The 25,433-nt window shown below is 31.8% G+C and overlaps 1 protein-coding gene across 8 annotated transcripts in view; it reads right to left on the bottom strand.

Annotated features, from left to right (window-relative positions):
- Positions 1-25,433, bottom strand: part of LOC100877022 (uncharacterized) — a 286,611-nt gene that overhangs the window by 202,188 nt on the left and 58,990 nt on the right. For all 8 annotated transcript variants that reach the window (XR_013039187.1, XR_013039188.1, XM_076534881.1 and 5 more), the window contains exon 2: positions 12,783-12,903. Coding sequence is in view for 6 of the 8 variants with exons in the window: in XM_076534880.1 (XP_076390995.1) it covers positions 12,783-12,903 (121 nt within the window). In the remaining 2 variants the exon portion in view is untranslated. The remainder of the gene's footprint in view (positions 1-12,782; positions 12,904-25,433) is intronic.

Raw genomic sequence — 25,433 nt, 5'->3', positions numbered from 1 at the left:
AATTATGTTCATGGCATTTACGCAGACAAAAAAAAGCCCGGAAGAACTGCCTCACAGTATCCTATACAATTCTTCCCATTCCACTAAAAAGCGTGAAATAAAATAATTTTCAGAAAAAAAATACACCGACTTCGAAATGCACTAAAAAGTATAAAATAATTTCTATTTCCTAATGAAGTAATTTCTGTTTCTTTGAATCATACAATTACGTCACAGATATGAATTAAACCTATTTACTCGTTAGGCAGTATATTAAATACATTTCAACTTTTTCGGAGGCGGCGCAAAATTAAAAATACCTCAGTAAACGTTGCTGCCAATAACCAGTTGATTGTCGTATGGCGTATTGGAAATTAATAAATCCCGAGAAAGAATACGAACCATTATAGATATATCTGGTAATATACGTAAATGTAATGACTGCATCTTCATTTGATCAACGTTTCTGATATAAATGAAATTGAATCGACTTCGTTCGCGTGTAGAAGCCATGGATCTAAGAACCTATAAACGGAGCCCACGACGCGGGAATTACCAAATTTGCGACAGATGGGCTCTAGCTTTATAGTATATGCGGCGATCAAGTCTTTCCGTCGCATACTCTATGAATATAGCCCTTTGCGGACTACCGCCGCATATATGCGTTCTACGTAAATCATCAAATTGGCCGAAGAACTCATATATGCGTTTGGCGAAAACAGTTGATTGAGCCGAGAAACGCGTACATGTGTTCATGCACGTAAATCTGTGCATGTACATATAATATGTCCAGAATTTGACTTGGAATGCTATGAACGAAAACCGCGTTTAGGCAGAAATATACGCCGGCAATTTTTAATGACTATCGCGGCAGGAGCTCGACCCCACGGTTCACTTCGAACCGTCCCGTCCGCAAAGGGCTAGATAGACCATAGTTACATTTTATACGCATTAACACCTACTTCGCGGCGTGCAGTCGAGTTATATGTATAGAAAAAAAAATGGCTATACAAGCTTTGCCTATGTTCGGCTGTCCAAAGGTTGACATGCTCAAAAAAATCTTTTAATTTTGCGCCGCTTCCGAAAAGGTTGAAATGTATTTAATATACTGCCTAACGAGTAAATAGGTTTCATTCATATCTGTGACGTAATTGTATGATTCAAAGAAACAGAAATTACTTCATTAGGAAATAGAAATTATTTTATACTTTTTAGTGCATTTCGAAGTCGGTGTATTTTTTTTCTGAAAATTATTTTATAAATATATGCCGAATCCGTGGGCGAAATAGCGTCCTCAAGAGAAGGATGCCTTTCCAAGGTCTATGGACGAACGCCTTTTCCAAAGGTCTCTAAACGAATGCCCTCTTCCCGTTCCGCGAGGTTTCCTAGTCCCCGCGAAACTTGAGGCCCTAGGGTTGTTTTATGGCCCGGACGTCAGGCCTCTACCCCGCGATGGTCGTCGTAGGACGGCCATGTGCCCGTCGTCCCTGCTTTGTTAGGGCGGGTCACTGGGATTTTCTAACACTAGCTAATAAATTATATAATTAAAAATTGAATAGGTATTTTCTTATTCAAAAATACTAAAAAAAAGAAAAAGGGGCAAGGAATTGTATATTCACAGTTGATTCTCAATAATCGGATATCAGAAATGTATACCAAGTATTCACTTACGAACTACCCTTATACGTAAAAGCGTTTTTAAATAAATCCATTTAAATAATAAAGCCGTTCGGATTCGATGCTATAACTTTATCTAGAATCACGTTTCATTTCAACCGAAATTGCCGTTCTCTATTTGCTAGCGCTAGATTAGAATGCGGTTTAGAATTGTGGTTCACTTGCCTTTCGGCTCGAATAGTTGCATAGCAACTCAAAGCGTCGAATTCGGACGTTTTATCTCGGCTTTTAGCTTGCCGAACTTTGACGATGGGAAAACGAATCGCATTCAATGGAACTCTTTGCTTGTGAAAATACAATCCGAGATAAAATGATAGGACACGGTATGTATATATATGACTTGCGCAAACAATAAAATTCGGGACCTTTTGGTGTAATTCTAACCTATAGAAGGAAAATAAAAAACTCATATCGTTGAATACGATCTTCCTGTATTCGAAAACATTTATCACGGTGCCTTAATAACTCTCCAATTTTTAAACTTTTTTTCAAACGAGAAAAAATACGAAAACAAATAAGAAAACAATCAAGAAAAAATACACAAACAAATAAGAAAACAATTAAGAAAAAATACAAAAACAAATAAGAAAAAAACAAATATTTTCTGTAAAAAAATTTATTTATATGAAAATAACATAAATTTAAGATAAAAAAATAATATTGAGTTTTAATTAAAATTGTATTGAGAGAAGGAAATTTTAATTAAAATTTTTTGGGGGAAGGGGAGTTTAATTAAAATTTAAGAACATAGAAATTTTATTGAATTCAAATGTTTATTTATTTTATAAAGAAAAAATATTTTTAACGATTAACTTTTATTTATTTCGGTATCTTTTGTAACATTTTAAATAAAAAATTGAAATTATGTAAGGTAAATATTTTCAATATTTTTGTTATCTTTGTTCATTAATGTTTGAGTACTGTATGTGGAACAAAAAGTATTTCGATTTTTATAGGATGGTAAAACAAGAAGAGTGTTGTTCAAAAATGTTGAATCAGAAATCCAAACGCGAATATTTCAGTTGGAAACATGATTTCACATGTAAATTGTTTCAGACGATAGATGCCTCGTTTAAAAAACGTTTTCAGAAACTCGCTCGGAACAACCTCTGTCATTTGGCTGAAAATTCTCGCTGTTACCCGTAACACTTTACGTTTTAAGCGTGTTTTAAATCTCTATTCATCGCTTCTTCGTCTATTAATATTTTAATTGTACCATTAACAGCAACGAGCCAAACAAAACTGTCGCTAACTGAAAATCGTGGGGGAACAGCAATGGATTACGGAAAACACTTCAGGAATTGCGAAAGTTGGTTCGATAATGAGATCTTTTCGACGTAATTAATTCACTTTGTTCATTCGCGTTTCATCACGATATAATTTAAAGCGAACTACTTAAAAATTTCAAGCGTGCAATTTCATAGAAAACGGATTTAATTGTTCTCTTTCTAATTCTATCAACTCACGTGTTGTTGCGCAAGTTGATCATAATGTGTACTCTCTGAATCTGCATCGTTGAAAATTTCACTCATTTGCTCATTTCAATCGCTGTTTTTACCGCACGGTTGGTCTGGAAACACCTCATCGTGTTCATACTTCGGTTTTTTATTTAATTTTTGTGAGAATTAATATTTGAGGTTTTTAATAACTCTAAATCTGAGCTTGAAAATCATTTAAAATACTGATTTGAATATGATGTCTTTATAAATTATTAATATGTTCATGCAGTTTTGTTAAATTTTTTATAGTTAATATACAAATTATAATTACAGATTTTATGTAAAAAATAATTATAATAACACATGTACACTACCGTCCATAAGTATCCGGACACTTGGTTTCGTTACATAAAACATAGTTGAACTTTGTACGAAAGGTATTTAGGGTTATCATATCATTTGTAATAATTATTATTATATTTTTTGAGGTGTCATAACGTAATAGAATTAATTTTTAAGTACAAACTATACAATGAAAGTGTGAAAGTAAAATTCATGTCCAGAAGTACAAAGTCCAAATTTGTGAATCTAATGAAACGCTTTCGATTCTAAAAAAAATTTTAATTTTTACTGTGTTTCATTTCTATGGTGCAGAACGTATTCAGAGGGTTCTTCGATACGTTTCACGTGTTTGTAAACTGTTGGTAGATGTTTAGGTTCCCTCAATGGAGATAAGAATAGAGGTAACGCTACGCACTCGACAGTTTCGGTTTAGTTCGTCTGTAGCTTCTTTTCCATCGAGATATGAGTTCCAAACGAGAATTATCAATCGAAAAACGTTCTCATATTCTGACCTTCGCAGAAAAAAATATCGATTTTAGTTACTGTTGCAGATACTTGAATAACTTTCATGCAACGCGAATGCATATTTCGCTTGTGTCCGGATACTTATGGACGGTAGTGTACGTGTTACTGTTAAAATGTTTTATATAAACGTTCTACAAAATAATATCAACATTAAAAAATTAAAAATCTAGAATTTTCTTCATTTGTATTAAAAAAGAACAATTTTAAGTTTAAAAACCTTTTTTGTCAGAGGTTAATTGTAAGTTTCAATATCTCGAATTCATTAATAATATTTTTTGCGTCAACCCTCACACATATATCTGTTATAAACGTGTCTAATTATAAAAACAATTAAACAAGATTAATACTATTTTTATTACAAGTGTAATAGAGATATCCTCTTAACCAAAGAATTTCCCACTACATTAAAATTGAACTAAGAAATAATGTTATAAGTATCTGTGAATAGCTAAAATTATGGATATTATATCATAATTTACACTCAATCCAATTTTGTTGTAAGGTTGAACCGAAGAGTGCAGTATTTCGCTTAATTAAAATTTTGCTGGTGATAAACGTGATAGGCCGCTGGTGGCACACGTGGCATGGAACGTGTTAAATTTACATTGTCCGTAAATGGAGAGAAAATACACGGTCGTAACGAATAATCCATGAAATTACCGTCACCGTTGTAATTAGATTAACGCGAGATCAAACGTTCCGAACGTTAATTTTATCTCGCTATAATCGCAATTTCTATCCCGTGTTGAGCGACCAGTAAAAATAATATATTCGACGGTCACAAACGTTTCAGTTACACCATTGACTAAAAATATAACAAGACATGCTTTTGTTCTCGAGAGCACATAGATTTGCGTTCGAGAACCCATGGTAAGTACTAGGAAGCTGCAGTATCGATAGCCCTATCTTTTATGCCTTTATCTTTTTCAATACGGTTTGCTGATTTGTCTTCTTTTCCCGCAGGATTTTAGAAAATACTAAATTGCTGGTAGGACATGATTCTAAACGGTTGGCAGCCTTTAAGAGTATCTATTTAATAGTATAAATAGCAATTTAATGTGTTAAAGTGCTGTGTTTGATTTTATACTAAAATAAAGCAGATGGCGCTTGCTGCTTAGCCACAGGTTCAATATCTAATAATAAATACGAAATACTTTTTGTAAAAATGAAATAGTTTTAATTCTTTTCGTATGATGAAATTTTCAACATTTCTAAGCTAAATATTTTATAATTTTCTAGCGACATTGGTGTCAGAATGTTGTTAAGAACCGTGAGAAAGTGCAGGCGCCGTAAAAATTAAGAATCGAATCTTTTAATGTACGTTTACATCAGGCAAACAGCCAAACAAGTGGCAAAGCAAGAAGCTAGGAGTGAGAGAGAGGCTTGACAGGTTTCCTGGTTACTGGCAAAAGCAGGCAAGTAACTTCCCCACTCTAAACCAGCTTTTGGGCGCTTTCCATCACCTTGTTGTGGTTTCGTTTGAGTAACGATACTTTTTTATAAATTGACGGGAGCAAAGTACAAACGAACGCTAAACTTCGCCTTGGGGCGCCATCTTCTTACTTCTTTTTTGCGGCTATGATTACACTCTTTAGGTAACATTTATTAAATTTCGTTTGGCTGGTTTCATCGAAATTTATTGGCAATTTTGTTATTTATTGGATCTTCTTCTGCTGAAAAGAGTATGGTTAGTGCTTTTAATCACTTAATCTAATTGTAAGAAGCGATAAAAATGTTCGCCATAGTAATGTAATGTGAATAGCACTCCAGTTGGCGGTAAAATTTAAATGTATTTTTATGCAGACGAGTATTTGTAAAAAAATATAAGAAACATAATTGGTTTAATATGAAGTACTAAAGTTTATTATGTTATAGTATCAATTTTCTTTCTTTAATTTAATACAAAATAGTTATTGCTGTTCGAATTACTATTTGATAAAGGTAGCAGATGTGAAATAAATGCGAGCACTTTCTTCGTTTTTCACTGACCATTTTCTCCTTTTTTAATCACTCTTGTCATTTTTCTTCCGCTTTCAATCAAAATATGGTGATATGCAATCAAAAACTCAGACACTGTTTTCTATTATACTCTGGAGGATCATTAAGTACACTGTTGGACATTCAGCCGTATTGACAATTTGATATTCATAACATGACCAATTGGTTTTGTTTTGTAAAATCAGCATATTTAAAACGTTCACAATTCATTGCATTTTGATCCTTCTGTCAATAAACACTCATACAAATTTATATGCAATGTATAATGCAGTGTGTTAAAAATCGAAATAAACGAGTCCTTCGCAAATTATTCATAAATTTCGAACTAATGCTGAATAATACCATGTAGTAGGTAATATAAAAATTGAATTCCTTTATTTTTGCGAACTTTAATATGAAACAATAGATTACTATTATGAAAATATATTAATAATATAAAAATAAATAGTTTAATTACATTTGCTGGCATTAGAGTTAATTTTGCTTAATCTTTCGAGTTACATATTAATTCATTAAATAGCAAATTATACAATGTATTTAATACTAAATACATAGCTACAAATTTTATTGTTAAATATAGATTATTATACTAATTATACCTCCACATCTATAGATACAATCGCTAGAAATGATTATTTGCATTAGATTTTTGCTAAAATCTTAATTCATTTTAATAATTTCACAATATCCAAAAACTATAGTAATACATAATATGATAGTGAAACGCCTCAGAGACATTGCTATTTCTTCATTACTAGCCGTTGCTTATCTTCTCTTTCCGTCTTTTCTTAATAAATTGACATGTTTCGTGTTACACAGCTGTTCCACGCTATCGAACCTTTATCTGAACCTTGGGGGCGGTTGTTCTTTGCTCGTCAACCATTTTCTGAGCTTAATTCAATCGCCTTGAACTATAAATACATCTAATGAAAAGGGATTGGCGTGAGCCACCCTTTTCATAAGGAAGAAACGAAACATACTGCCAATATTAGGATCCCCTCTTGTGTATACGTTATCACTAAATGTTCATGTGGATCGAATTTATAGGGATCAAGATCAACGAACGATTTTTACGAACCAAGTAATTACTATTGACCTTATAGTTTTCCTGAAGAACGTGTGATACAAGTAACTGTGTATGTAATATGTGTACATACATATACATGTATACGTATGACGGTGGAAGTGTTAAATGAATAGATAAATTTATTACTTAATGCACACATTTAATAATTTGGTAGATAGAATTGCATATTAGATTATATTCTATTATATTGCATATTAGATTATATTATATTTTATATTGTGGTTTCCCTAGACTATACTTTAATACGTTAATTATGGTTTCTACTTTTGAATATTAATTAAAATGTTTTTATTTGTAAATTCATGATTTGTTTAATTTCAAATTAAATATTATTTCTTATCATTTACGAAAATAATTTTGCATTTTCTGTAAGGGACATTCCAACTATTTCAAAGACCTAATTTTCTTTTGATTTGGGTAAAGCGTGCTGCTGTTTTTGTGTAATTATTACACAAAATTAATATAATGAGTTTGAACATTTATTTCATACAAAGCATCTCATTAATTATAATTCAAAATAAGGAATCTGAAATTTATTTTAACGTTTCGGTAACGTTAATAACATTAGATATTTACGTAAACCTTTACACATTAAATTGACGAAAGAGTAGATAATACCAGAATTCTAGCGACAAAATACGTTTGGCGATAAGCAGTGTCATGTGCTGTGCGTTATGGCAAATGATATTCTGCTGAAAATATGACGCTGGCATCTCGTGGACAGACGTCCATTTTATATTGCCAGCGGCATGGATGCATCAGCAAGCGATGTCGCGTCTATAAAGCGACGCGTCATAGACGAAGTTCGCGACGAAAGCATGACGCCGACGTTTTGTAAACGGACGTCTATTGTTACACAACTGTCGATCGCAAACAATCGTACAATCGACAGCAAATCTGGCTTCCCCTGGGAAATTATGGCAACAAAGGGAAATGATTCGATTATTAGGGATATTTGAGAATCTCTAAAGTGATTTGCTCTTCCCTTTCAAACTTATTTTCCTGTTTTTTAATATGCATGCTTACTTTGTTTTTTACCGCTCTTTATACTTTTAATTTTATGTGCGTCGCGGTTGGGTTTGATACACATTTCAGAAGATTCATGTACAATTCTGTATCACATGTAGAATACACAATATATTTATCAAACTATAATTGTATTTTGAAATTTACTGCCAGTTGAAAATGTAATACGTGTGCATATGTAACGTTTAGACGTCTACTGTGTTATAGATTTTCAGCATTAGCGATGAATTTTAGCTCACGGCGCATGCAAAACATTTTTAAATTAACCTAACCTTAAATTACAGATCTTGCTGACAGCTAATATTAAAATTTAAAAATAGAAGACAATAATGGCAATATTGAAAATGTAATAAATGAATCTTTAAAGCTTCTCAAAACACTCAAGTTCTTTGATTTGAATTCAAGTTTAATTAATTATATTTTAAAGTATGCATATCTTTTATACTCACTCTATATATTATATGTTATAATGTAAGAGTTCAGTATGGTATACTAAACGCTCAAACACATGATTAAACTGAAATTTAAGTGTGAAAAGCAATACATGGAAACAAAATTTTCAATCTTAAATATTTTCAATTTTCCATAGATCCAGTGCAATCAAAGATAATATTAACAGGTAATCAAAATTCACAACAGCATTATCGACTATCATATCATGACCCACGATAAAGTGGACTTGTGATTCCAATTCAGATCTCCCTAGTCCTGGTATTCCCTTTACAATCCCCAATCAATCCCCTGGAGGGAAAAGCTGCGTGCAGTAATCAGACGAACAATGCCAGGAAAATTATAACGGTCCATTAGAGTCCGCATCCATTAGAACCAGCGTAAGACAACAGGAACAATGAATTCCGTGTAACAATGAATGTAGATTCGATACAGAAGCTGGATGTAAACTACGAAAGCCGATATCGGTTGGATTTCACTATTTCGAATTGCATCACATTGTGTCGAAGTCCATTTTTAAATATCTTCTCGCAATACACATTATTTATATTTTATCGTTATTGTAACTATGCAATCACTACGTTTATTTTATCGTTATTATATGTAAATCTGTAATTATTATTGCATGTATTCATTACTATATGCGTTTAAGTATCAATATTTCAGATTTAACCTTTCTATTCGCACGTGCTTCAATCAGATTTTTTCGTACTGCCACCTGCTCACGAACGAAAAACCAGAAACCGACACACGGCACGAAGAACCGACTTTGCCATGAATGTTCTAATATCTATTTCTAATAAAATGTAATTTGTATTTTATTTGGATTTAAAGAGAAACGTAGTATGAGAATTTCAAAGCTTTTACGGCATACTTTAAAATTGGGATAATCAACAAGACCTTATTCAGTAATAACTTATAATAAAGATAAGTGTCTTTTAACTCGAATTTTATTTTAAAAATACGGTACAGACAAACTGAGTAAATATAGTGAATGATGGAGTATTGAAACACCTTCAGCCAGTTCAATCACACTTGTTTTAAATCGCTGTCGTTCAAAGTGTAGTTTTTCAATCAGCAATGTTCTACTGGCTCTAATATACTCGCTATGTAAGAAAATAAGAAAAAGAAAATCGACAGTAAGCAACTGAAATTTTTATCGCACTGCCAAAATATTTCTTGCCACTTTTTCGTAAATATTGTATTCGTTGCCAAACATGCTTATGTTCATAGGAGAAGACTGGCGTCGGAACGTGTATGGACTATACGTTTACAGAACGCTTTAATATTTACATGTCATCCTTTGCACGTCAGTATTAAAACTCCAACCAATTTCATGAAACGATAAAAGAATTGTCGATTCTACGAAAGTACTGCAGTAGGATAAGCTTTTAATATTTAATATTCTTTCATAGGGGCCAAAGCGCAACCTATTCGCGACATCGTCATTCAAATATGCATCGCTCCGGGCGTATGTAGCTACATATTATACACTGCATGGCAGAATAGCCTACCCTAGGAAAGAGGCGATGTAAGAGAAGAAGGCCACCCCACTCGCCTTAATACTAGAGACTTACTATGTATTATGTCTATGTTTTCTCTGAACATTTTGACATATATATAGGGCATCATGGTTTGAATATCTAGGACTTCTTATGTTTGTCCGTAGCTCGTTACACTTTGCGGCGTGTACTATGTAGAATTTACGCTTCAACTTCGGAATAATAATATGAATGCTTCATAATGTATTTATCTGGTTGCTCAGAATATACATATGTGAATATGTATGTAATGTAATTTTTCACGTATCATATATATTTCTAAGAGACTCACAGGTAAATTATAATGCCCAAAACTAATATAAGTACAAAATATTTTACGAAGTTTTGTGTGGTGAACATTATGTTGTGCAAAGTCAGTTTATGAGAATATTTCTCACTTTCAAACTTTAAACACACTTTTAAATAGAAAGTTTGCCTTGAACTAATATTTTGATCGTTTCAAGTAAATTGTTTTATGGTTTTATTGCATTAGAAAGAGTTTGTTTTTATTCGCCATTGAAAATCGCACTTTAATTTTGAAGGATGTTCGCGACATCTACCGTGACGAACAAAAGAATCGAGTTAGAAGACGATCGGTTTTGTAACAACGCAGGAAATGTGTAATTGCATATTCATGTTGTGTAAAAATCTAAGTTAGTGATTAAATGTATTATTATTTAGTATGCAATGTGATTCTTATTAATATACTGAACCGTATGTTCGAAATTACCGTTTAACAAATTTTAGACAGCATATAGAACTATAGAGTGTATTATCGTTCTACGATATTATCACAAATTAAGAAAAAAGAACATGATCTGCAGACTAAAATTTCCTCTTACATTTTTGTCATATTATAGTTTTTCATTTTTACAGCTTAAGGTAAAGGTACCAGTAGTTGGCACTTTAAGGAATTTTTTGTCTGTTTGTTCAGATAGCTCAGGCTAAATTTACTTTATGGAAAATTTATGATTGGCAGTCGCTGCACAAACTATTCTTCCATTATATGTATTACAACAAGTATTCATTCCTGATGGCGGTTGTAAATTTTTTTCTTTTTTTCTTCTAAATGTAAAATTTGATTCAATAGTTGACACCCAGCGAAAACAGAGAATTTAGTAGTTGACATCCTTTTGTTTCAGTAGTTAACATAGGGAAAAAATCCAATTAATCTAGTCTTGATAATGTGTGAATACAGATTTTTTTTGAACATTTAAAAAAGATTATTCTTGAGTAAGTTTACAAAAAAATATTTAATAATTAAGGGTTAATATGAAGAATTAATAATAAATATTTAATATGAAGAGTTCGAACACTCCTCATACCGGAGGTATCCTCATATCAGTTTTTTATTGCATTTTCTTCTGCATCAGTCAATATGTACTCTGGCTGGGCTCATTTTTCTTTTATTGGATGTTTGCCTTCAACCTTGTATTTCAAAGTTGACCTTGGAACACTAAATTTCCTAGCTGCCGTTTTATACGGAGTTTTATGGACCGGACATCTTCCACAGCCACTTGCGTAATCTCTTCTGTATAATTTTTGAAGTTAGCCTTCGTAGGAGGCATGTCAAAATTGACAGAGGAACAAAGTCAGTAGTTGACACATAGTAATTTAATAGTTGACACCCCATGTCAACTACTGAATAATAGACCATTACAAGTTTCTGTGGAGACTTGCGTCGCGCTTTGTATTATTCGCGCCATTTATATTCTATTGTTTTTTTTTTTGTACGAAATATATGTAGTATTCGAGTTGACAGCAGTGGGAGACAAAAGAATAAACGAGCAGAGTCTTCATTGTGGCGTGGCACGTGGTGCGATGCACACGTGCATTTTGTAATCCGTTAAGATTAAAAGTATATTATAAGTGAAAGATATATAATTAATTGAAAACCCAACAGTTTCAGTAATTGAAAGGGAGTGTATTTAGACAATTTAGCATTGTTTGCTGCCAATTTTAATACATAAATCTCTTTTCAAGTTTCAAACAAGATAAACGAATGCCTTTTTTACTCATAATGATTAAATAATACAAACTTGCAATGCTTACATTTTAACAAAATCCTTAGCGATTTATATAAGAAAACACGGAAAAATCGTAAGAGCCGTGCGCAAGTTTGATTAATCAGTTGCTATTACATTTTTGAATGACGGATATGCGCAGTAGTTCGCAATTAAGCCACTGAAGCGTGACAGTATTATTTATTTACTGTTTTTGAAAAAGTGTCAAGTACTGGCACAGTGTCAGCTACTGGTGCTCTTACTTTAATTATATAGTTTGAAATATGATTTACGATTCTTAGCTGCAATGAAGCTGACATTAAAATTTTTTAAAACACTAGGTGTAGTCTACAGATGAATGTATAGCCGCAAAAAATTATTACTTTGAGTTTTCCCATTATTTGCAGCGAACTTTGATATCACTATCACAAGTCGGCAACTTCAAGAAAAGGTACGTTTTCGACATCACGGATGTCGGTCCAAAAATGAACTATGTTACATTGTTCTTTGGGTCTATCTTACACTGTCTTTTTTTCAGCGCAAAGCTAGCGAATAAAAATGCACATGCGTCTCAGTTGGTCCGTGACTTTCAACAACAGCTTTAGAAACTGCAACTTTGCTATGGAGTCACGAGCAATGCGGTTAAATGCTCGCATTTGTATGCAAGCGTACCTGCCTTGGAGGACGATTCGTGAGGTGAAAAGCAGTGAGCTACCTTTGCTGGCAACTTGTTTCGCGAAACATAGCAAACGGGTGAATTTTAATTCTTTGACTCGTATCAGTTTGTTGTAACTCTTGAACGATCTTCGATGTACCATTGCACGTGGGTTCCTCACCTGCAACACAGAAATAATACCGTGGTTATTGTAGCACTTCCTTTGATTTCGAATTTTTAGTAGTATAAAGATTTTCCTTTGTGTCATAATACGCACATCATTATCATAGTAATACGCGTAAATATACAGAGTGTTCTAACACGACTCAATTTTTCGCCCACTTCGTCTGATGAAAGAAGTTTAGTACAAGAATTTCTTGCACAGGAAGCATCGCAAAATTACAAATATTATAAAAAAGTTTACCGTCAACTAGCATGAACAAAATGTTCAGTAAGTAAATTTTGCTTCTACAAGAATTGTGCATGATAAAAGGTAATTATAGTCCGGAGTAATAAGTTTTACAATAAGAAGTTAAATAATATTTCCTTTATAATAATGTTGCATCTCCATCTTTCGTGACTAAACATTAATAAGAAATAATTCAACCGAGAACAAAGCATGCAACAAGTCAAGCTTTGAATCAAACCGTATTCCACTGAAAAGTAAAATTGCAGGATCTCTCGCGGAAAATTGTAAAGCAAACAAAAGTACAACCGTGACAAAAAGTTGAAAATTACCAATAAGCGTATAATAATGCGATCGCGACATGCGGTATTTAGAAAGGTGTAGTTAAAAGAGCTCCGATAAAACGTCATCCTTTCAAAAGATATGCTTCTCTCCGAGGGCGAAATGAGAAAGGTGTGCTCGAAAATAAAGGAGAGAGCTCTGATTTAAAATGCGCATTGAACGAAACACGTGTGCGTGTGATAAGAACAGGTTACGTGTGCAAGAATAATTGCACAGTCTGCAACAAACTGTACCGATACCGTTGCCTTCTTTGTAAAGATAAAACTGTGTAGTACAGCAACCTGGTTGATGCATTATGGCGCGATGAACTTTTAAAAAACAAAAGGGAAGCTTATTTCTATCGAGAACTGATAAACGTGGTCGACTTTGGTCCGGAACATAATTGGGAAAAAGCGATTGATTAGAAAAAGAGAAGGAGGAATTTTGTTGGAAACGTAGAATGAACCTGGCGAATTTACATTTTGTTCGTGAATTAGAAAATTATTTTTTGGAAACTGGGTATTTCATCAACTCGTTTGTAGAATGTTTAAGTCACTATTTTTTTAAATGTTTGATCATTCTGGTGGAATACTGGAATTTTGAATGTGCAGATTACGGAAACGATCGCAAAAGCAACTTCACTGTTTTATTTAATTTCGTTTATATTCAGAGATAAATGTATGTAATTACTTGCACGTGAGTGTATTTCAAAATGTGTTTATCTTATTGTTATATGTTTTACAAATTGATGATCTCACAATTTTACATAATTGACAAATAAATGATCTTATGATTTTACATAATCGACAAATAAATGATCCGAAATGAATTGTAAATATTGTTAACTTTACGTTAAATGGATATTTGTGCATGAATTCAATTGTTAAATTAATATGTTCGGTAATAGCATCATAAAAATATAAAAAGTGGTAGAAAGAAATAAAGAGTTTCAGGAATTAATGTTAATATTATGTTAATAATGCGGAATGTTACACTGAAAGCTTAAACAAGGAAAAGCAAAAATTCAGTTTTAATGTGAATCATATGATAATGTACTATAATCATATGATAATGTATTACAAACAGGTATTTTTCATCTTAACAGGTAACGTGATAACCCATTTACAATCATCAACTTCACTTGGAATTATTCATTTCGGAATTCATTTGGATTGTTGTGTACGTATAATGTTACAAACTTTTTTGTTATTTCCTGTGTTATTTAACATTTCTGATGGTATTCGAAGTTTTGAAAATTTAAGGATGAAAAAATATTACGCTAAATGTACATTTTCAAGTTTTCTTTTTAATATCATTTGCATATTTACGCAATAATAAATGTTTATTTTGTTTCAAATTTTCAAGTTTAGAACTTAAAATGTTTTAAATTGTCAAATTTATAAATTCTTAAATTCTTGAATTCTTCTACTTTCAAATATTTAAATTCTTAAATTATTAAATATTAACATTTTCAAAGTCGCAAGTTCTAAATTACTCAAATACTCAAATTCCAAATTCTCAAATTCTCAAATTCTCAAATTCTCAAATTCTCTAATACTCAAATTCTCAATTTCTCAAATTTGCAAATTTTCATATTCACAAATTAAGAAACTAATAAGTTAATGAGTTTATAAATTTTTTGAGTTTACTTTGTCACCGGTTCACAGATTTACAGATTTATAAATTTACAAATTTATTACAATGTTCCATAGTTAATTTAATTTCAAATTCTAAAATATTTTACTGTATAGATAAATGGTCTTACAAAAAGTAATAGCATGAAAATGATAACACGTCTATTCGGAAATAAAAACAGTCTCATGTATCTTTCACAGTCATTTTAACATTTATCGTAATACAAAAGTTTACATATTTCTCTCATGAAAACACACTCACATTCATTAGCGTTTAATAATTTTATTATATTAGTGTAAACACGAACCGTTAGACACATTGAAATAGGAATAAATAGAGTAAATGCCTTTTATACTATTATATTACTCAAAAAATATGATCACTGAATATCCATAGCAACTACTGAATTGAACCAATTTCAAAATTGCAGCATCACGACACTAATATTACCAAAAAGAAAATAACTGTTTGTGCACCAGGAAATTTGAAATATGTAACAAAGTGCACTGTGTAAAAAGTACTTGTAATTATAATTAAAAATTGTGAAAAGGAAAAATACAAATAAGTCAGCGTGAATTATTATTTATTATTTGTACGAGAATTCTGAATTCCTGTGCACGTGTAAATTTACAATACAACGATTTTCTAAGATATACAAGCTCAAACAATAACACAAGAGAAAAATCATGGTTGATACAAAGCGATTTAGTATCCAATTAACCACAGCGTACGATCCATTATGACAGTTACAGTTCCATAGGCGGAAACGTGTGGATCTATTTGAACACGATCTCGAGAATTCCTGAATTTCCGGCATACTGGGGATTGTGGCTGGCTGTTGGCCTCCTAGGAAAGCTATTCGGGAAGTACGAACTATGCTGTACACGTGATAATGTGCCGCATTAACTGAAACATCTTCATTGGTCGGCTGATTTATTGAGCGTTACTACTATCTCGGTGAAGTGAAACGAGGAAGAAGCATTGCGGAATTGCTGGAACATCTTTTTCATCACGGATCGATTGAAATGGGAGTAGCTAATAATCGATGACCGTCATTAAATAGAGTAACATTGTCTAATATAAGGGGCGATCTTTTTGCAAAGCGCGCACCAATGTGTGTTGCGATAATCAAGCGATGACGAATTAGCTCTCAAGAATTTATGAATGCATCTCAAATCATTTACACTTTTTATTTGTTTATATCATTTCGTGTTGACCTCTAAACATTTTAAACATATTACAATTTACGAATATAATTTAGATTTCGCCAAAATTACAATTTAAATATCAAATTGTAACAAAATTTTACGCATAACGGATATAGTCGTCATGACACAAAATTCTGCCACATCTCCATGACGGATATAGTCGTCAAACACACTCAACTGGTTAAAGAAATCGTATATGTTAATCAACAAAATAATTTTAATCATTTTCTAATGCTTTTGGCAAACGTAAAAGCAATTGTTCGATTCCCTTCTTAAAAAAAGTTCTCCGATTTTTTATAGAATAACTTGGAAGTCATGGAGGAAATTTTGAATACTTTTCGGTACCCTTAATATTTAAGCTTCGTCAATCAATGCTCTATAGAATAATGAATTCAGAACGCAAAATAAACATGATTCAACTTCCATCTGTTACATATAAGATAATATTCTTATCGCACTATGTATCATACTGTGGCTCAATAATATAATTTATGATAGTAAAAGTGTATCGCATATCGCACTGTAATATTGCATTGGATTAACACGAACGTGCACTCAAAACATGGATGTTGTAGTCATGGAACATGTTCCATATTACGCATACTTGTGTAGCTTTCTTTTGGACAACACATGCAAAAACTGGAAGAGTTTTAAATACTCAAATCGCTGAATGTTCAAATTTTTGATAATAACTGTAGAATATTTTTGTGCCAAGTTCAATTTTTTAAGGGTTTTTAAAGTTATCAAAGCTTTTCTACACCTGAGTACGTATTTTTCTTCTTTTGCAGTATATCATTAAAATATATTATAAATATATTTTTTTAAATAATATTTCCCTGTTACATTTTTCTCTATCAAAAAAGTAAAATATTCAAAATGTCCAACTTAGGTGAAACACCCTACATGTAACCGCCTGTTGCGTATATTTATTTATCATTGAAAAAAGCGGTTACTTGAATTGTTCAATAAATGCTGACTTTCTAAAAAATTATCCATAGTCTTTATCACTATTGTAATACCAAAGGATATAATCGGATAAAGGAGTCAAAAATGCCTTTAGACCAAATTAAAAAATGAACATATCAGTTAACAGACCGTTGAAAGGAAATCCTTTTTGCTAAGTATGAAGTTAATCCTACTTAAAGGATAATTACAGGACGAAACACAATTCATAGTTTAAGCTTTATGACTTTTGTTGTGCCACACGGAAAATTTTGAAAAAAAAAACTCAGGGATATTCTGCTGCATGGCGTACGTGTTTGTGAATTTTTCCAGAATTTTTAAAAGCAAAATAGATTTTTTAAAAATTATAAAAGTTTAAAAATATTTTTTTTAATAGAAATTACCAAGTGACCGCATTTATATTTTACAGTAGACGTGCTTTGTTATGATTATTAATCTTTATTCTTTTCAGATTTTGAAAGTGGTGGTACAGAGTCGAAAAAATAAAAAATCGATATTTAGTTGTATTATTATCTTAATTTTTCACGAAATTATGTTCATATTGTTATAGTTTTAACAGCTTGTGAAAATTATTTATATGCGATTTTTCAGGTTTTTCAGAAGCCTATTTAACTCCACATCTCTTAAGTTTAGACATGCTGTCGTTCTTACAATAAATCCTCAATTTACTTGTATTTCTAAATTCCAGTGTCTGTAAATTCCAATGTTCCTAAATTTTTTGGGTCCTCAAACTCTTACATCTCCTAAATTCCTATGTACCTAAATTTCGGGGTTTTCAAATTACCAATATTGCCTTTCTATGTCTCCAAATTCACGTATTTTCAATTTCTACGTCCTCAAATTGCCGCGTTTCTAAATTCCTAGACCTCCAAATTCCCATAGCTCTAAATTTCCATGTCTATAAATTCCTATGCCTCCAAATTTTCTACGTCCTTAAATTCCTGCGCATTTCGACAAGTAAATAAGAATTATACCAAGGAGAAAGTAAATCTAATGGCAAACCTTTTTGGTATATTCAAAAACATATTTATAGGAATTTTATTAATAAAATTAACAAGAACAATTTAAATAATTAAAACTACAATTCTACACTTCCAAAACACGAAATATAATACAATGAACTTTATAATTATTAACCACGCTTTAACAAATTTACAAATTCCATGATGTGCACAACTCAAAAGTTCAATCTCGTCTCTCCATTCTTTTAAATTTTATTTCGTTACTTCGTAACCAAATCGCAAAAGACAAACGATAAAAAAGATATCGAATGATTCAATCGATTCACTACCGTATTACTAATCACATTCACGTCGCCAGTATCGGCAAAGTCATTCTTAAAATCCTACCCTACATATTAAATATTACAATTTTTTTTCCCTAAAAATTTCGAACATATAATTCTTTTACCGAAAACTTTTACGTAATTTGAAGTAACCACTTTCTTAAAAGTGAACGATTTTTATTTTTAATGAAATATCTTACATTTTATGATTCATTTTTGTTCCGTGGAGTTACAAATATGTATATAGTCATAACATGAAATACAGTCCACTCATTTTTTCAAATAATCTCTGTAATTGTTGTCTTGTTTGTCGTATATAGAAATTCTCGAAATTCTGAACTGGCTTGCACCATCTCTGAATCTCTGTCCCGTGTCTTCACCAAACCTCCTGTGGTGCTTTCTGCGAAGTCAGAGATGAGGCCTATCAAGAGGTCCTCTTATTAAGCATACTTCAAGGACGTGGGTTTCCAATGTATCGGGCTTAAACCATATACCAGTTACCACGTGCACCACAGCAGCAAGATTTATGGCGGGCATACAATGGAAGTGTCTACGGTTGTTCAAAACTAACCTGTTCTATCTTTTCAAAGGTCAAACAACCACTTGATTGGTTACCTTTGATGACATTCATGCTAGGCCAACTTCCGGAAGCTCAATTGCTAATCAGATTGGACAGGACTGAGAGATGAATCAGTTTACAAGAAACCGATAAGAGAACAAGTTCAGTTCAGACAATTGTAAATATTACTTCAATCTATAGCGAACAGACACATTCAGAGTGAAAAGGTTTCGAACTGACGATCACTTGGAGTCGCTTAGCTTTCGGAGCAGCGTCATTTAGCAATCGAATTCCAATTTTTCTTACCAAAGTGATATTTCATTTTAAAAGAAAAGCTTTAATAACATTTGAAACATCCTTACCTCCGTAAAAGGAATAAGGAAACGCGAATAGTGCAGAAGTTAATCCAGGGATTAACGATCAAACATCGCGTTATTGAACAATTTTCATATTTCATATTTGATGCAATTATTCTAAAAGCTACTCATAGTATTTTTAAAGCGTGTACTGAGTTTTAAATAAAATATTCTTAACCGACAGTTATGATCCTAAATAAATGAATCTCACATTTGACCTCACTCTATTTCTGGCGCATTTTATTCTTCGATCTGATTTGCTGAAACCGGTAGATTATTAGATTAAATTCAAAATTGATATCATTAGGAACTAGTTAGATTCGTGATAACTTAAAATGGTTTAAGTGAATAATACGATGTGTTATTTCTATTGTGTTATATTCTTTTTATGGCCCTCGTTTAAGGTTTCCTTCCAATTCCATTCTTTTAAAATTCTCTCCAATTTCCAATAGCATAACAGCGTACTTTATTGGCGGTCAACTTGATACGAGTTCTATTTGCTTGCCAATCAATCTCCCGACAATGATAAAAGGTACGTTTCAATCTCTATTTTCTACAATTCGGATACCAATCTATCTCCTAACCAATAAGTTTTGAACATTTTACACATCGAAAAATGTCTCGAATTTTGAATTCTTGTGAGGCATACTATTTCACAATTTGTATTATCGCAATATTAATCGTGTATTATTAATTTCTTGTATAATATCGCGTCACATTTATGACGCACATTATATTAAAGAAAAATATTTTTAAACTTTTATAATTTTTAAAAATCCATTTTACTTCTAAAAATTCTGGAAAAATTCACAAACACGTACGTCATGGAGCAGAATATCCCTGAGTTTTTTTTTTAAATTTTCCGTGTGGCACAACAAAAGATATAAAGCTTAAACTATGGATTGTGTTTCTCCCTGTAATTATCCTTTAAGTAGGATTAGCTTCATATTTGGCAAAAAGGATTTTCTTTCAACAGTTAACTGATATGTTCATTTTTTAATTTGGTCTAAAGGCATTTTTGACTCCTTTATCCGATTATATCCTTTGGTATTACAATAGTGATAAGGACCATAAATAATTTTTTTAGAAAGTCAGCATTTATTGAACAATTCAAGTAACCGCTTTTTTTCAATGATAAATGATTATACTCAACAGGCGGTTACATATAGGATGTTTAACCTCAGTTGGACATTTTGAATATTTTACTTATTTTCTGTGATAGAGACAAATGTAACAGGGAAATATTATTTTAGAATGATAGGTATATTGCGAAAAATGAAAAATATATACATACTCAGATGTTTAAAAAGCGTTGATGACTTTAAAAACCCTTAAAAATTGAATTTGGCACAAAAACATTCTACATAACATTTAGAGTATTGTAATTCTAAATAACATTGTAATTGTTATTATAATTGCAGGTGAAAACGGTATGAAGTTAGGTGACTATCGTTAAATAATGTTATACTAAAATGAGATGTACAGTCCTGGACAAAAAGATAGCACACATGTGAACAATTTTTTCAAAGAGAAATCTTATCGGTTATACCGTTGCCCGCATGCTCCCTGGACCTGCATATTATTGAAAATTATTGGGGAGAACTAGCACGTACTGTATATAAGAATGGAAAACAGTATGATAATATTGAACAATTAAAAGAAGCTATTAAGATAGATTTGGATAATTTGCCACAAAATATAATTAAAAAGTTATACAAATCCTTACCAAAGCGGGTACTCGAAGTAATAAAAAATAAAGGCGGATTATTATTATTATCATATCATTATTAACTTTGTATTAATTGCAATGTAACTTTCTTTTTTGTGAAAATATATGTGTAAATTCTGTGAATGTGCTATCATTTCGCCGGCAGTATTTGTATATTTCTTCTGCTTGCTCAAAAATCTAGCAAGGTCAACTATATTTATTAAGAAGTTCCTTCTGTCTGTCATGTAACAATTAGAATGGTATGTATTACATTAAAAAATTCTAAATAGTTTTCAAGAAATTAAAGATAGCACATGTGTGCTATCTTTTTATCCAGGACTGTATGTATAGCTACTTCTGATGAGGTACACATTACACAAAATATTGTATATTAAACTGTATACTAAACTGTAAAAAGAAACATACCGGATGTCGAAAAGTCAGAATTCACCAAGTATGGCAACGGTTCCAATCAGACTACAATAATGGCCGCCTAACCAGACGACAGCGGTTCAAACAACACAGCGCAGTCTACATAAATTTAAACTGACATATTATTCGTATAACATCTGCGTGCCGTTAAAATAACCAAGTTAAATCTCATTAATCCGAAATTCAGCATATTCTAACACCGTCATATTTATTGTACGGTTTTAATCGGATTCAGCTGGATTTGTAGTTCAAATGATTCGCTCGGAAGCGCTATGTTCCGGTAAAATGGATGAAGATATCAAGAAAAGGGACATACCGAGATAATGTGAAAAGACAAGGATAAAACCTGAAATGTTTAAGATTGATTTACAAGTTGCGTGTCTTATACAGTTAATAGTTTAAAGTTGTGAAAATTTCATTTGTGTCCTGTAATAACATTTGACTATGTCTCGTTTAAACTGCGTAGGATTTAGTTGTCAGTTGTACTCACTCGGCAATACTCTTGTGTTTTGGTTCTTCGAGGTATATCGCTGAATCGGTGCTATACATATGTATATATTCTGTATGTACATGATGATTCATGTGAGACTTAAATTACTATTGTAACTTTGTAATATTTTCTAATTTTGTCATATTTTATCTTTTTTTAACATTTTGAATGCAAAAATTTGAGAATTTCGTAATACTTTGAAATTTTATAGTACTTTGAAATTTTGTAATATTTTGCAGTTTTGTAATTTTGCAATAGTCTGTAAATTTGCAACAGTCTGAAATTTTGTAACATTTTACAATTTTGTCACGTTCGAATTTTGTAATTTTCTAATATTTTGTAAAATTTTGAAATTCTGTTTGTTATCTGAAATTTTGTGATTTCATAATATTTTGGAATTTTCTAATATTTTCTAATATCTTTTAATTTTGTTAGTCTTTTGAATTTTGTAATTTTTTGCAATTTTGCCATTTTTTGCAATCTTGTAATATTTTATAAATTTTTAATTTTGTAATTTTCCTTAGTAAACTTATCATGTTTACAATGAATATTATGCATTACTTATTACGTTTCAAGATAAACGTGAATGTACGAATAACATGTGTAAATGAGCGTGTAATACACATTATTTTTCAGCAAAACACAAGATTTGTCAAGAGTTTCACAAAGAAGGTAGTCCCACAGAAAACTGTTATCATCAGGAATTAATTAGCTCACTAATTTATTCTAGATTGCAGCAGAGCTCGGTTGGAATTTTAGAGTGGACACGCAAGATTTATCTATGTTGAAATTTTCCTCAGGAGCACGTTGAAGCTTCGGATAAGACGTCGCCATGGAATTCTTCTTATGAAAGTGTCGCCTAAAATTTCAGGAGAATAGGTGTGAAAATAATTAAACCCAACTCGACATCTCTGGCTATGTTGATTTTCAAGCCACTCCAAATTTAATCACTGTATTGAGAACTGAATACAGACAAAATAGAACTGTATTTCTGCCTGCGACAGTTTTCAATCGCATCTAGTTCATAGTAGAATATTCTATTAAATAAAACGTGCATTGGGTATGTTGCTTTTTATATGTTGGTTACTATTAAAATATTTTGTCTGTTTTGATACATTAATTGCTTTGTTTAAATATATAGCGTATACAAAGTTTATCGTAGAAAATCTCTGACACTTTGTATAAATATTTTAAATAAATCAAGTGTTGAAAATTTGTTTATATAATGTAATTTCTCATTTAAAAATACAGAGTTCCGAATCTTTCGATTATATCTAAGTTTTCCAGATATTTCAAAAAAAGATTGTTAAAAAAAAATTATTAAAAAGTTTTTTCAGTGTTACAATGTGGACGATTGTCGATTACAATTAATACGAGTCCAATGTTTTGCTAATTATTTTTCGTAAGTCCCATCAAAATCCATGGTGTGTGTAATTAAAATATTTAACATAGAATCAATTAGAACTACTACTAGAACAATAATTTAATGTCAATTGTATGTTTAATATCACTATAATGATTTATGGGAAAATCCTTATACGTTCGAAGTTACTGTGATAAAAGTACTAAGTTATGATTTGCAAAATAAAATGGAATCATTTATGCGGTAAAACGAAACATTATTAAAGTAATGAAATGAGTGCAGAAAGGTGAATTTAATTTTCGAAACACTTGTAAGTTATATACAGTAGGTCTTATTTAATTCTGAATTCTGAATCGTTAATGAATCGAGGGTTACCTATTTTCCGCGCTGATTAAATCATTAAATTTACAAAAGCTTAAATTTTTAACAGAATACAGGTTAGAGCTAGAGCGTAACAATATAAATTTTGAATGAAACGAAGACTCCGTTTTCGTCGTCACGTTTCATTAAAACTGAGACACCTTCTAAGTTCAAACATAGTAGAAATAGTATCTTTAGATCTTCCGTTGATAAGGAAAATATCGTCTGATTTTCGTAATCGGAATATTTCAAGAAACTGTATAAATGCGCTATTTTGAAATTCGAGTAAATTAATCTTTGAGGTTAGAATAGGTAACGAACGCTTTCAATTTCTAATGGACGATATGTACATGTGAAATAAATGGGGGTGTATAGCAGAGGCTAAATTTTAAGATTATGACTGTAACTTTAGAAAGTAATTTGCTAATGCATTATTCAAATTTCTTGCACATCTTAGGTAGAAAAGTAAATATTTATTTTAAATGGAAATATTCTCACGTTCAATTGTTGTCAAATTTTTATTCCATTAGAGCTGACATATAAGACTTGTTAATCTCTTAGGCACAACGGTCTTTCGCAGACACTATTTCTCAATACAACCATCCACTATAGTAATTTTCGCAAATGTGATCGTAGATTATATTACGCATAACTATTGGACCGCTTATTTTGAAAGTGGGGCAAGTCCATTGCGAACTATTTAAGGGCTTGCATTTCAATAAATTTGAAAATATTCCTGAGCACTAAACGGCTCGTTTCAAGAAGTTCGGAGTTGTGCTAGTTCTAGTACACGTAAACAGAAATTAGCTCTAGATTGAAATAGGGTAACCTCCTTCTGTGCTTATTATAGAAAATGAGTGAATGCAGATTTTCATGCAATGAATCGCTGATCTTGATATAAACATAGTGACGTAATTCAAGACTCAGATCAACGATTAATAGTTCATTTTTATCCTTCTACGATCAGTTTATTCAATTCATGTTCTATTATCATTGTTCCGAAGCACTCGGAATATAATTAGCGTAATATTTATGGGTGTTTTGTCAAACCTTTACTCTTGCAATTTCAAACGGATCTTCAAGACCACATGGATGTCTCTACAGCTTGACATTCTTAACTATTGACAATAGCCTTTTAACAGGCCAGAAAAGCACATCTTTATAACGCCAATATATCTTTCCTTAAAGAAGTTTATGTCCATAGTCCTAAACTGTGCACCCTTGCTGTGTGCAGTGTTTACGAAAATCCTTGCGTACTCGGTGGACCAGGCACCCTGACTCGGTCATTCAGCAGTCTCGCAATGTGTCCCACTATTTAGTTCTTTTGAAGGACCCAAATCACTTAACTGTTTGGGTCACCTTATTAACGAAACGTTATTTACAACCCTGGAACGAAGGCTAAAATCTTACAATCCCATTCGTCGAACCATCTCACCAATCACTGTTTTTTACAAATAACAATCTGTCTGGATTGGTCCCTTTTGGCAACGCCTTCACGTCCTGAACTTCTTCCTGTGCTTTCTTTTCTGGCTGATTAGAGGCAACTAGTCAGTCTTAGATTAGCTTCGTTGAAATATACTTACTCTGGTCAGTCTTAGATTAACTTTGTAACTATCAACTACATC

The sequence above is a fragment of the Megachile rotundata genome, chromosome 8 (genome assembly GCF_050947335.1).
Source record: "Megachile rotundata isolate GNS110a chromosome 8, iyMegRotu1, whole genome shotgun sequence".
Taxonomy (NCBI): domain Eukaryota; kingdom Metazoa; phylum Arthropoda; class Insecta; order Hymenoptera; family Megachilidae; genus Megachile; species Megachile rotundata.
Note: the sequence above shows the minus strand (reverse complement) of the source record. Positions and strands in the feature narration are given on the sequence as shown.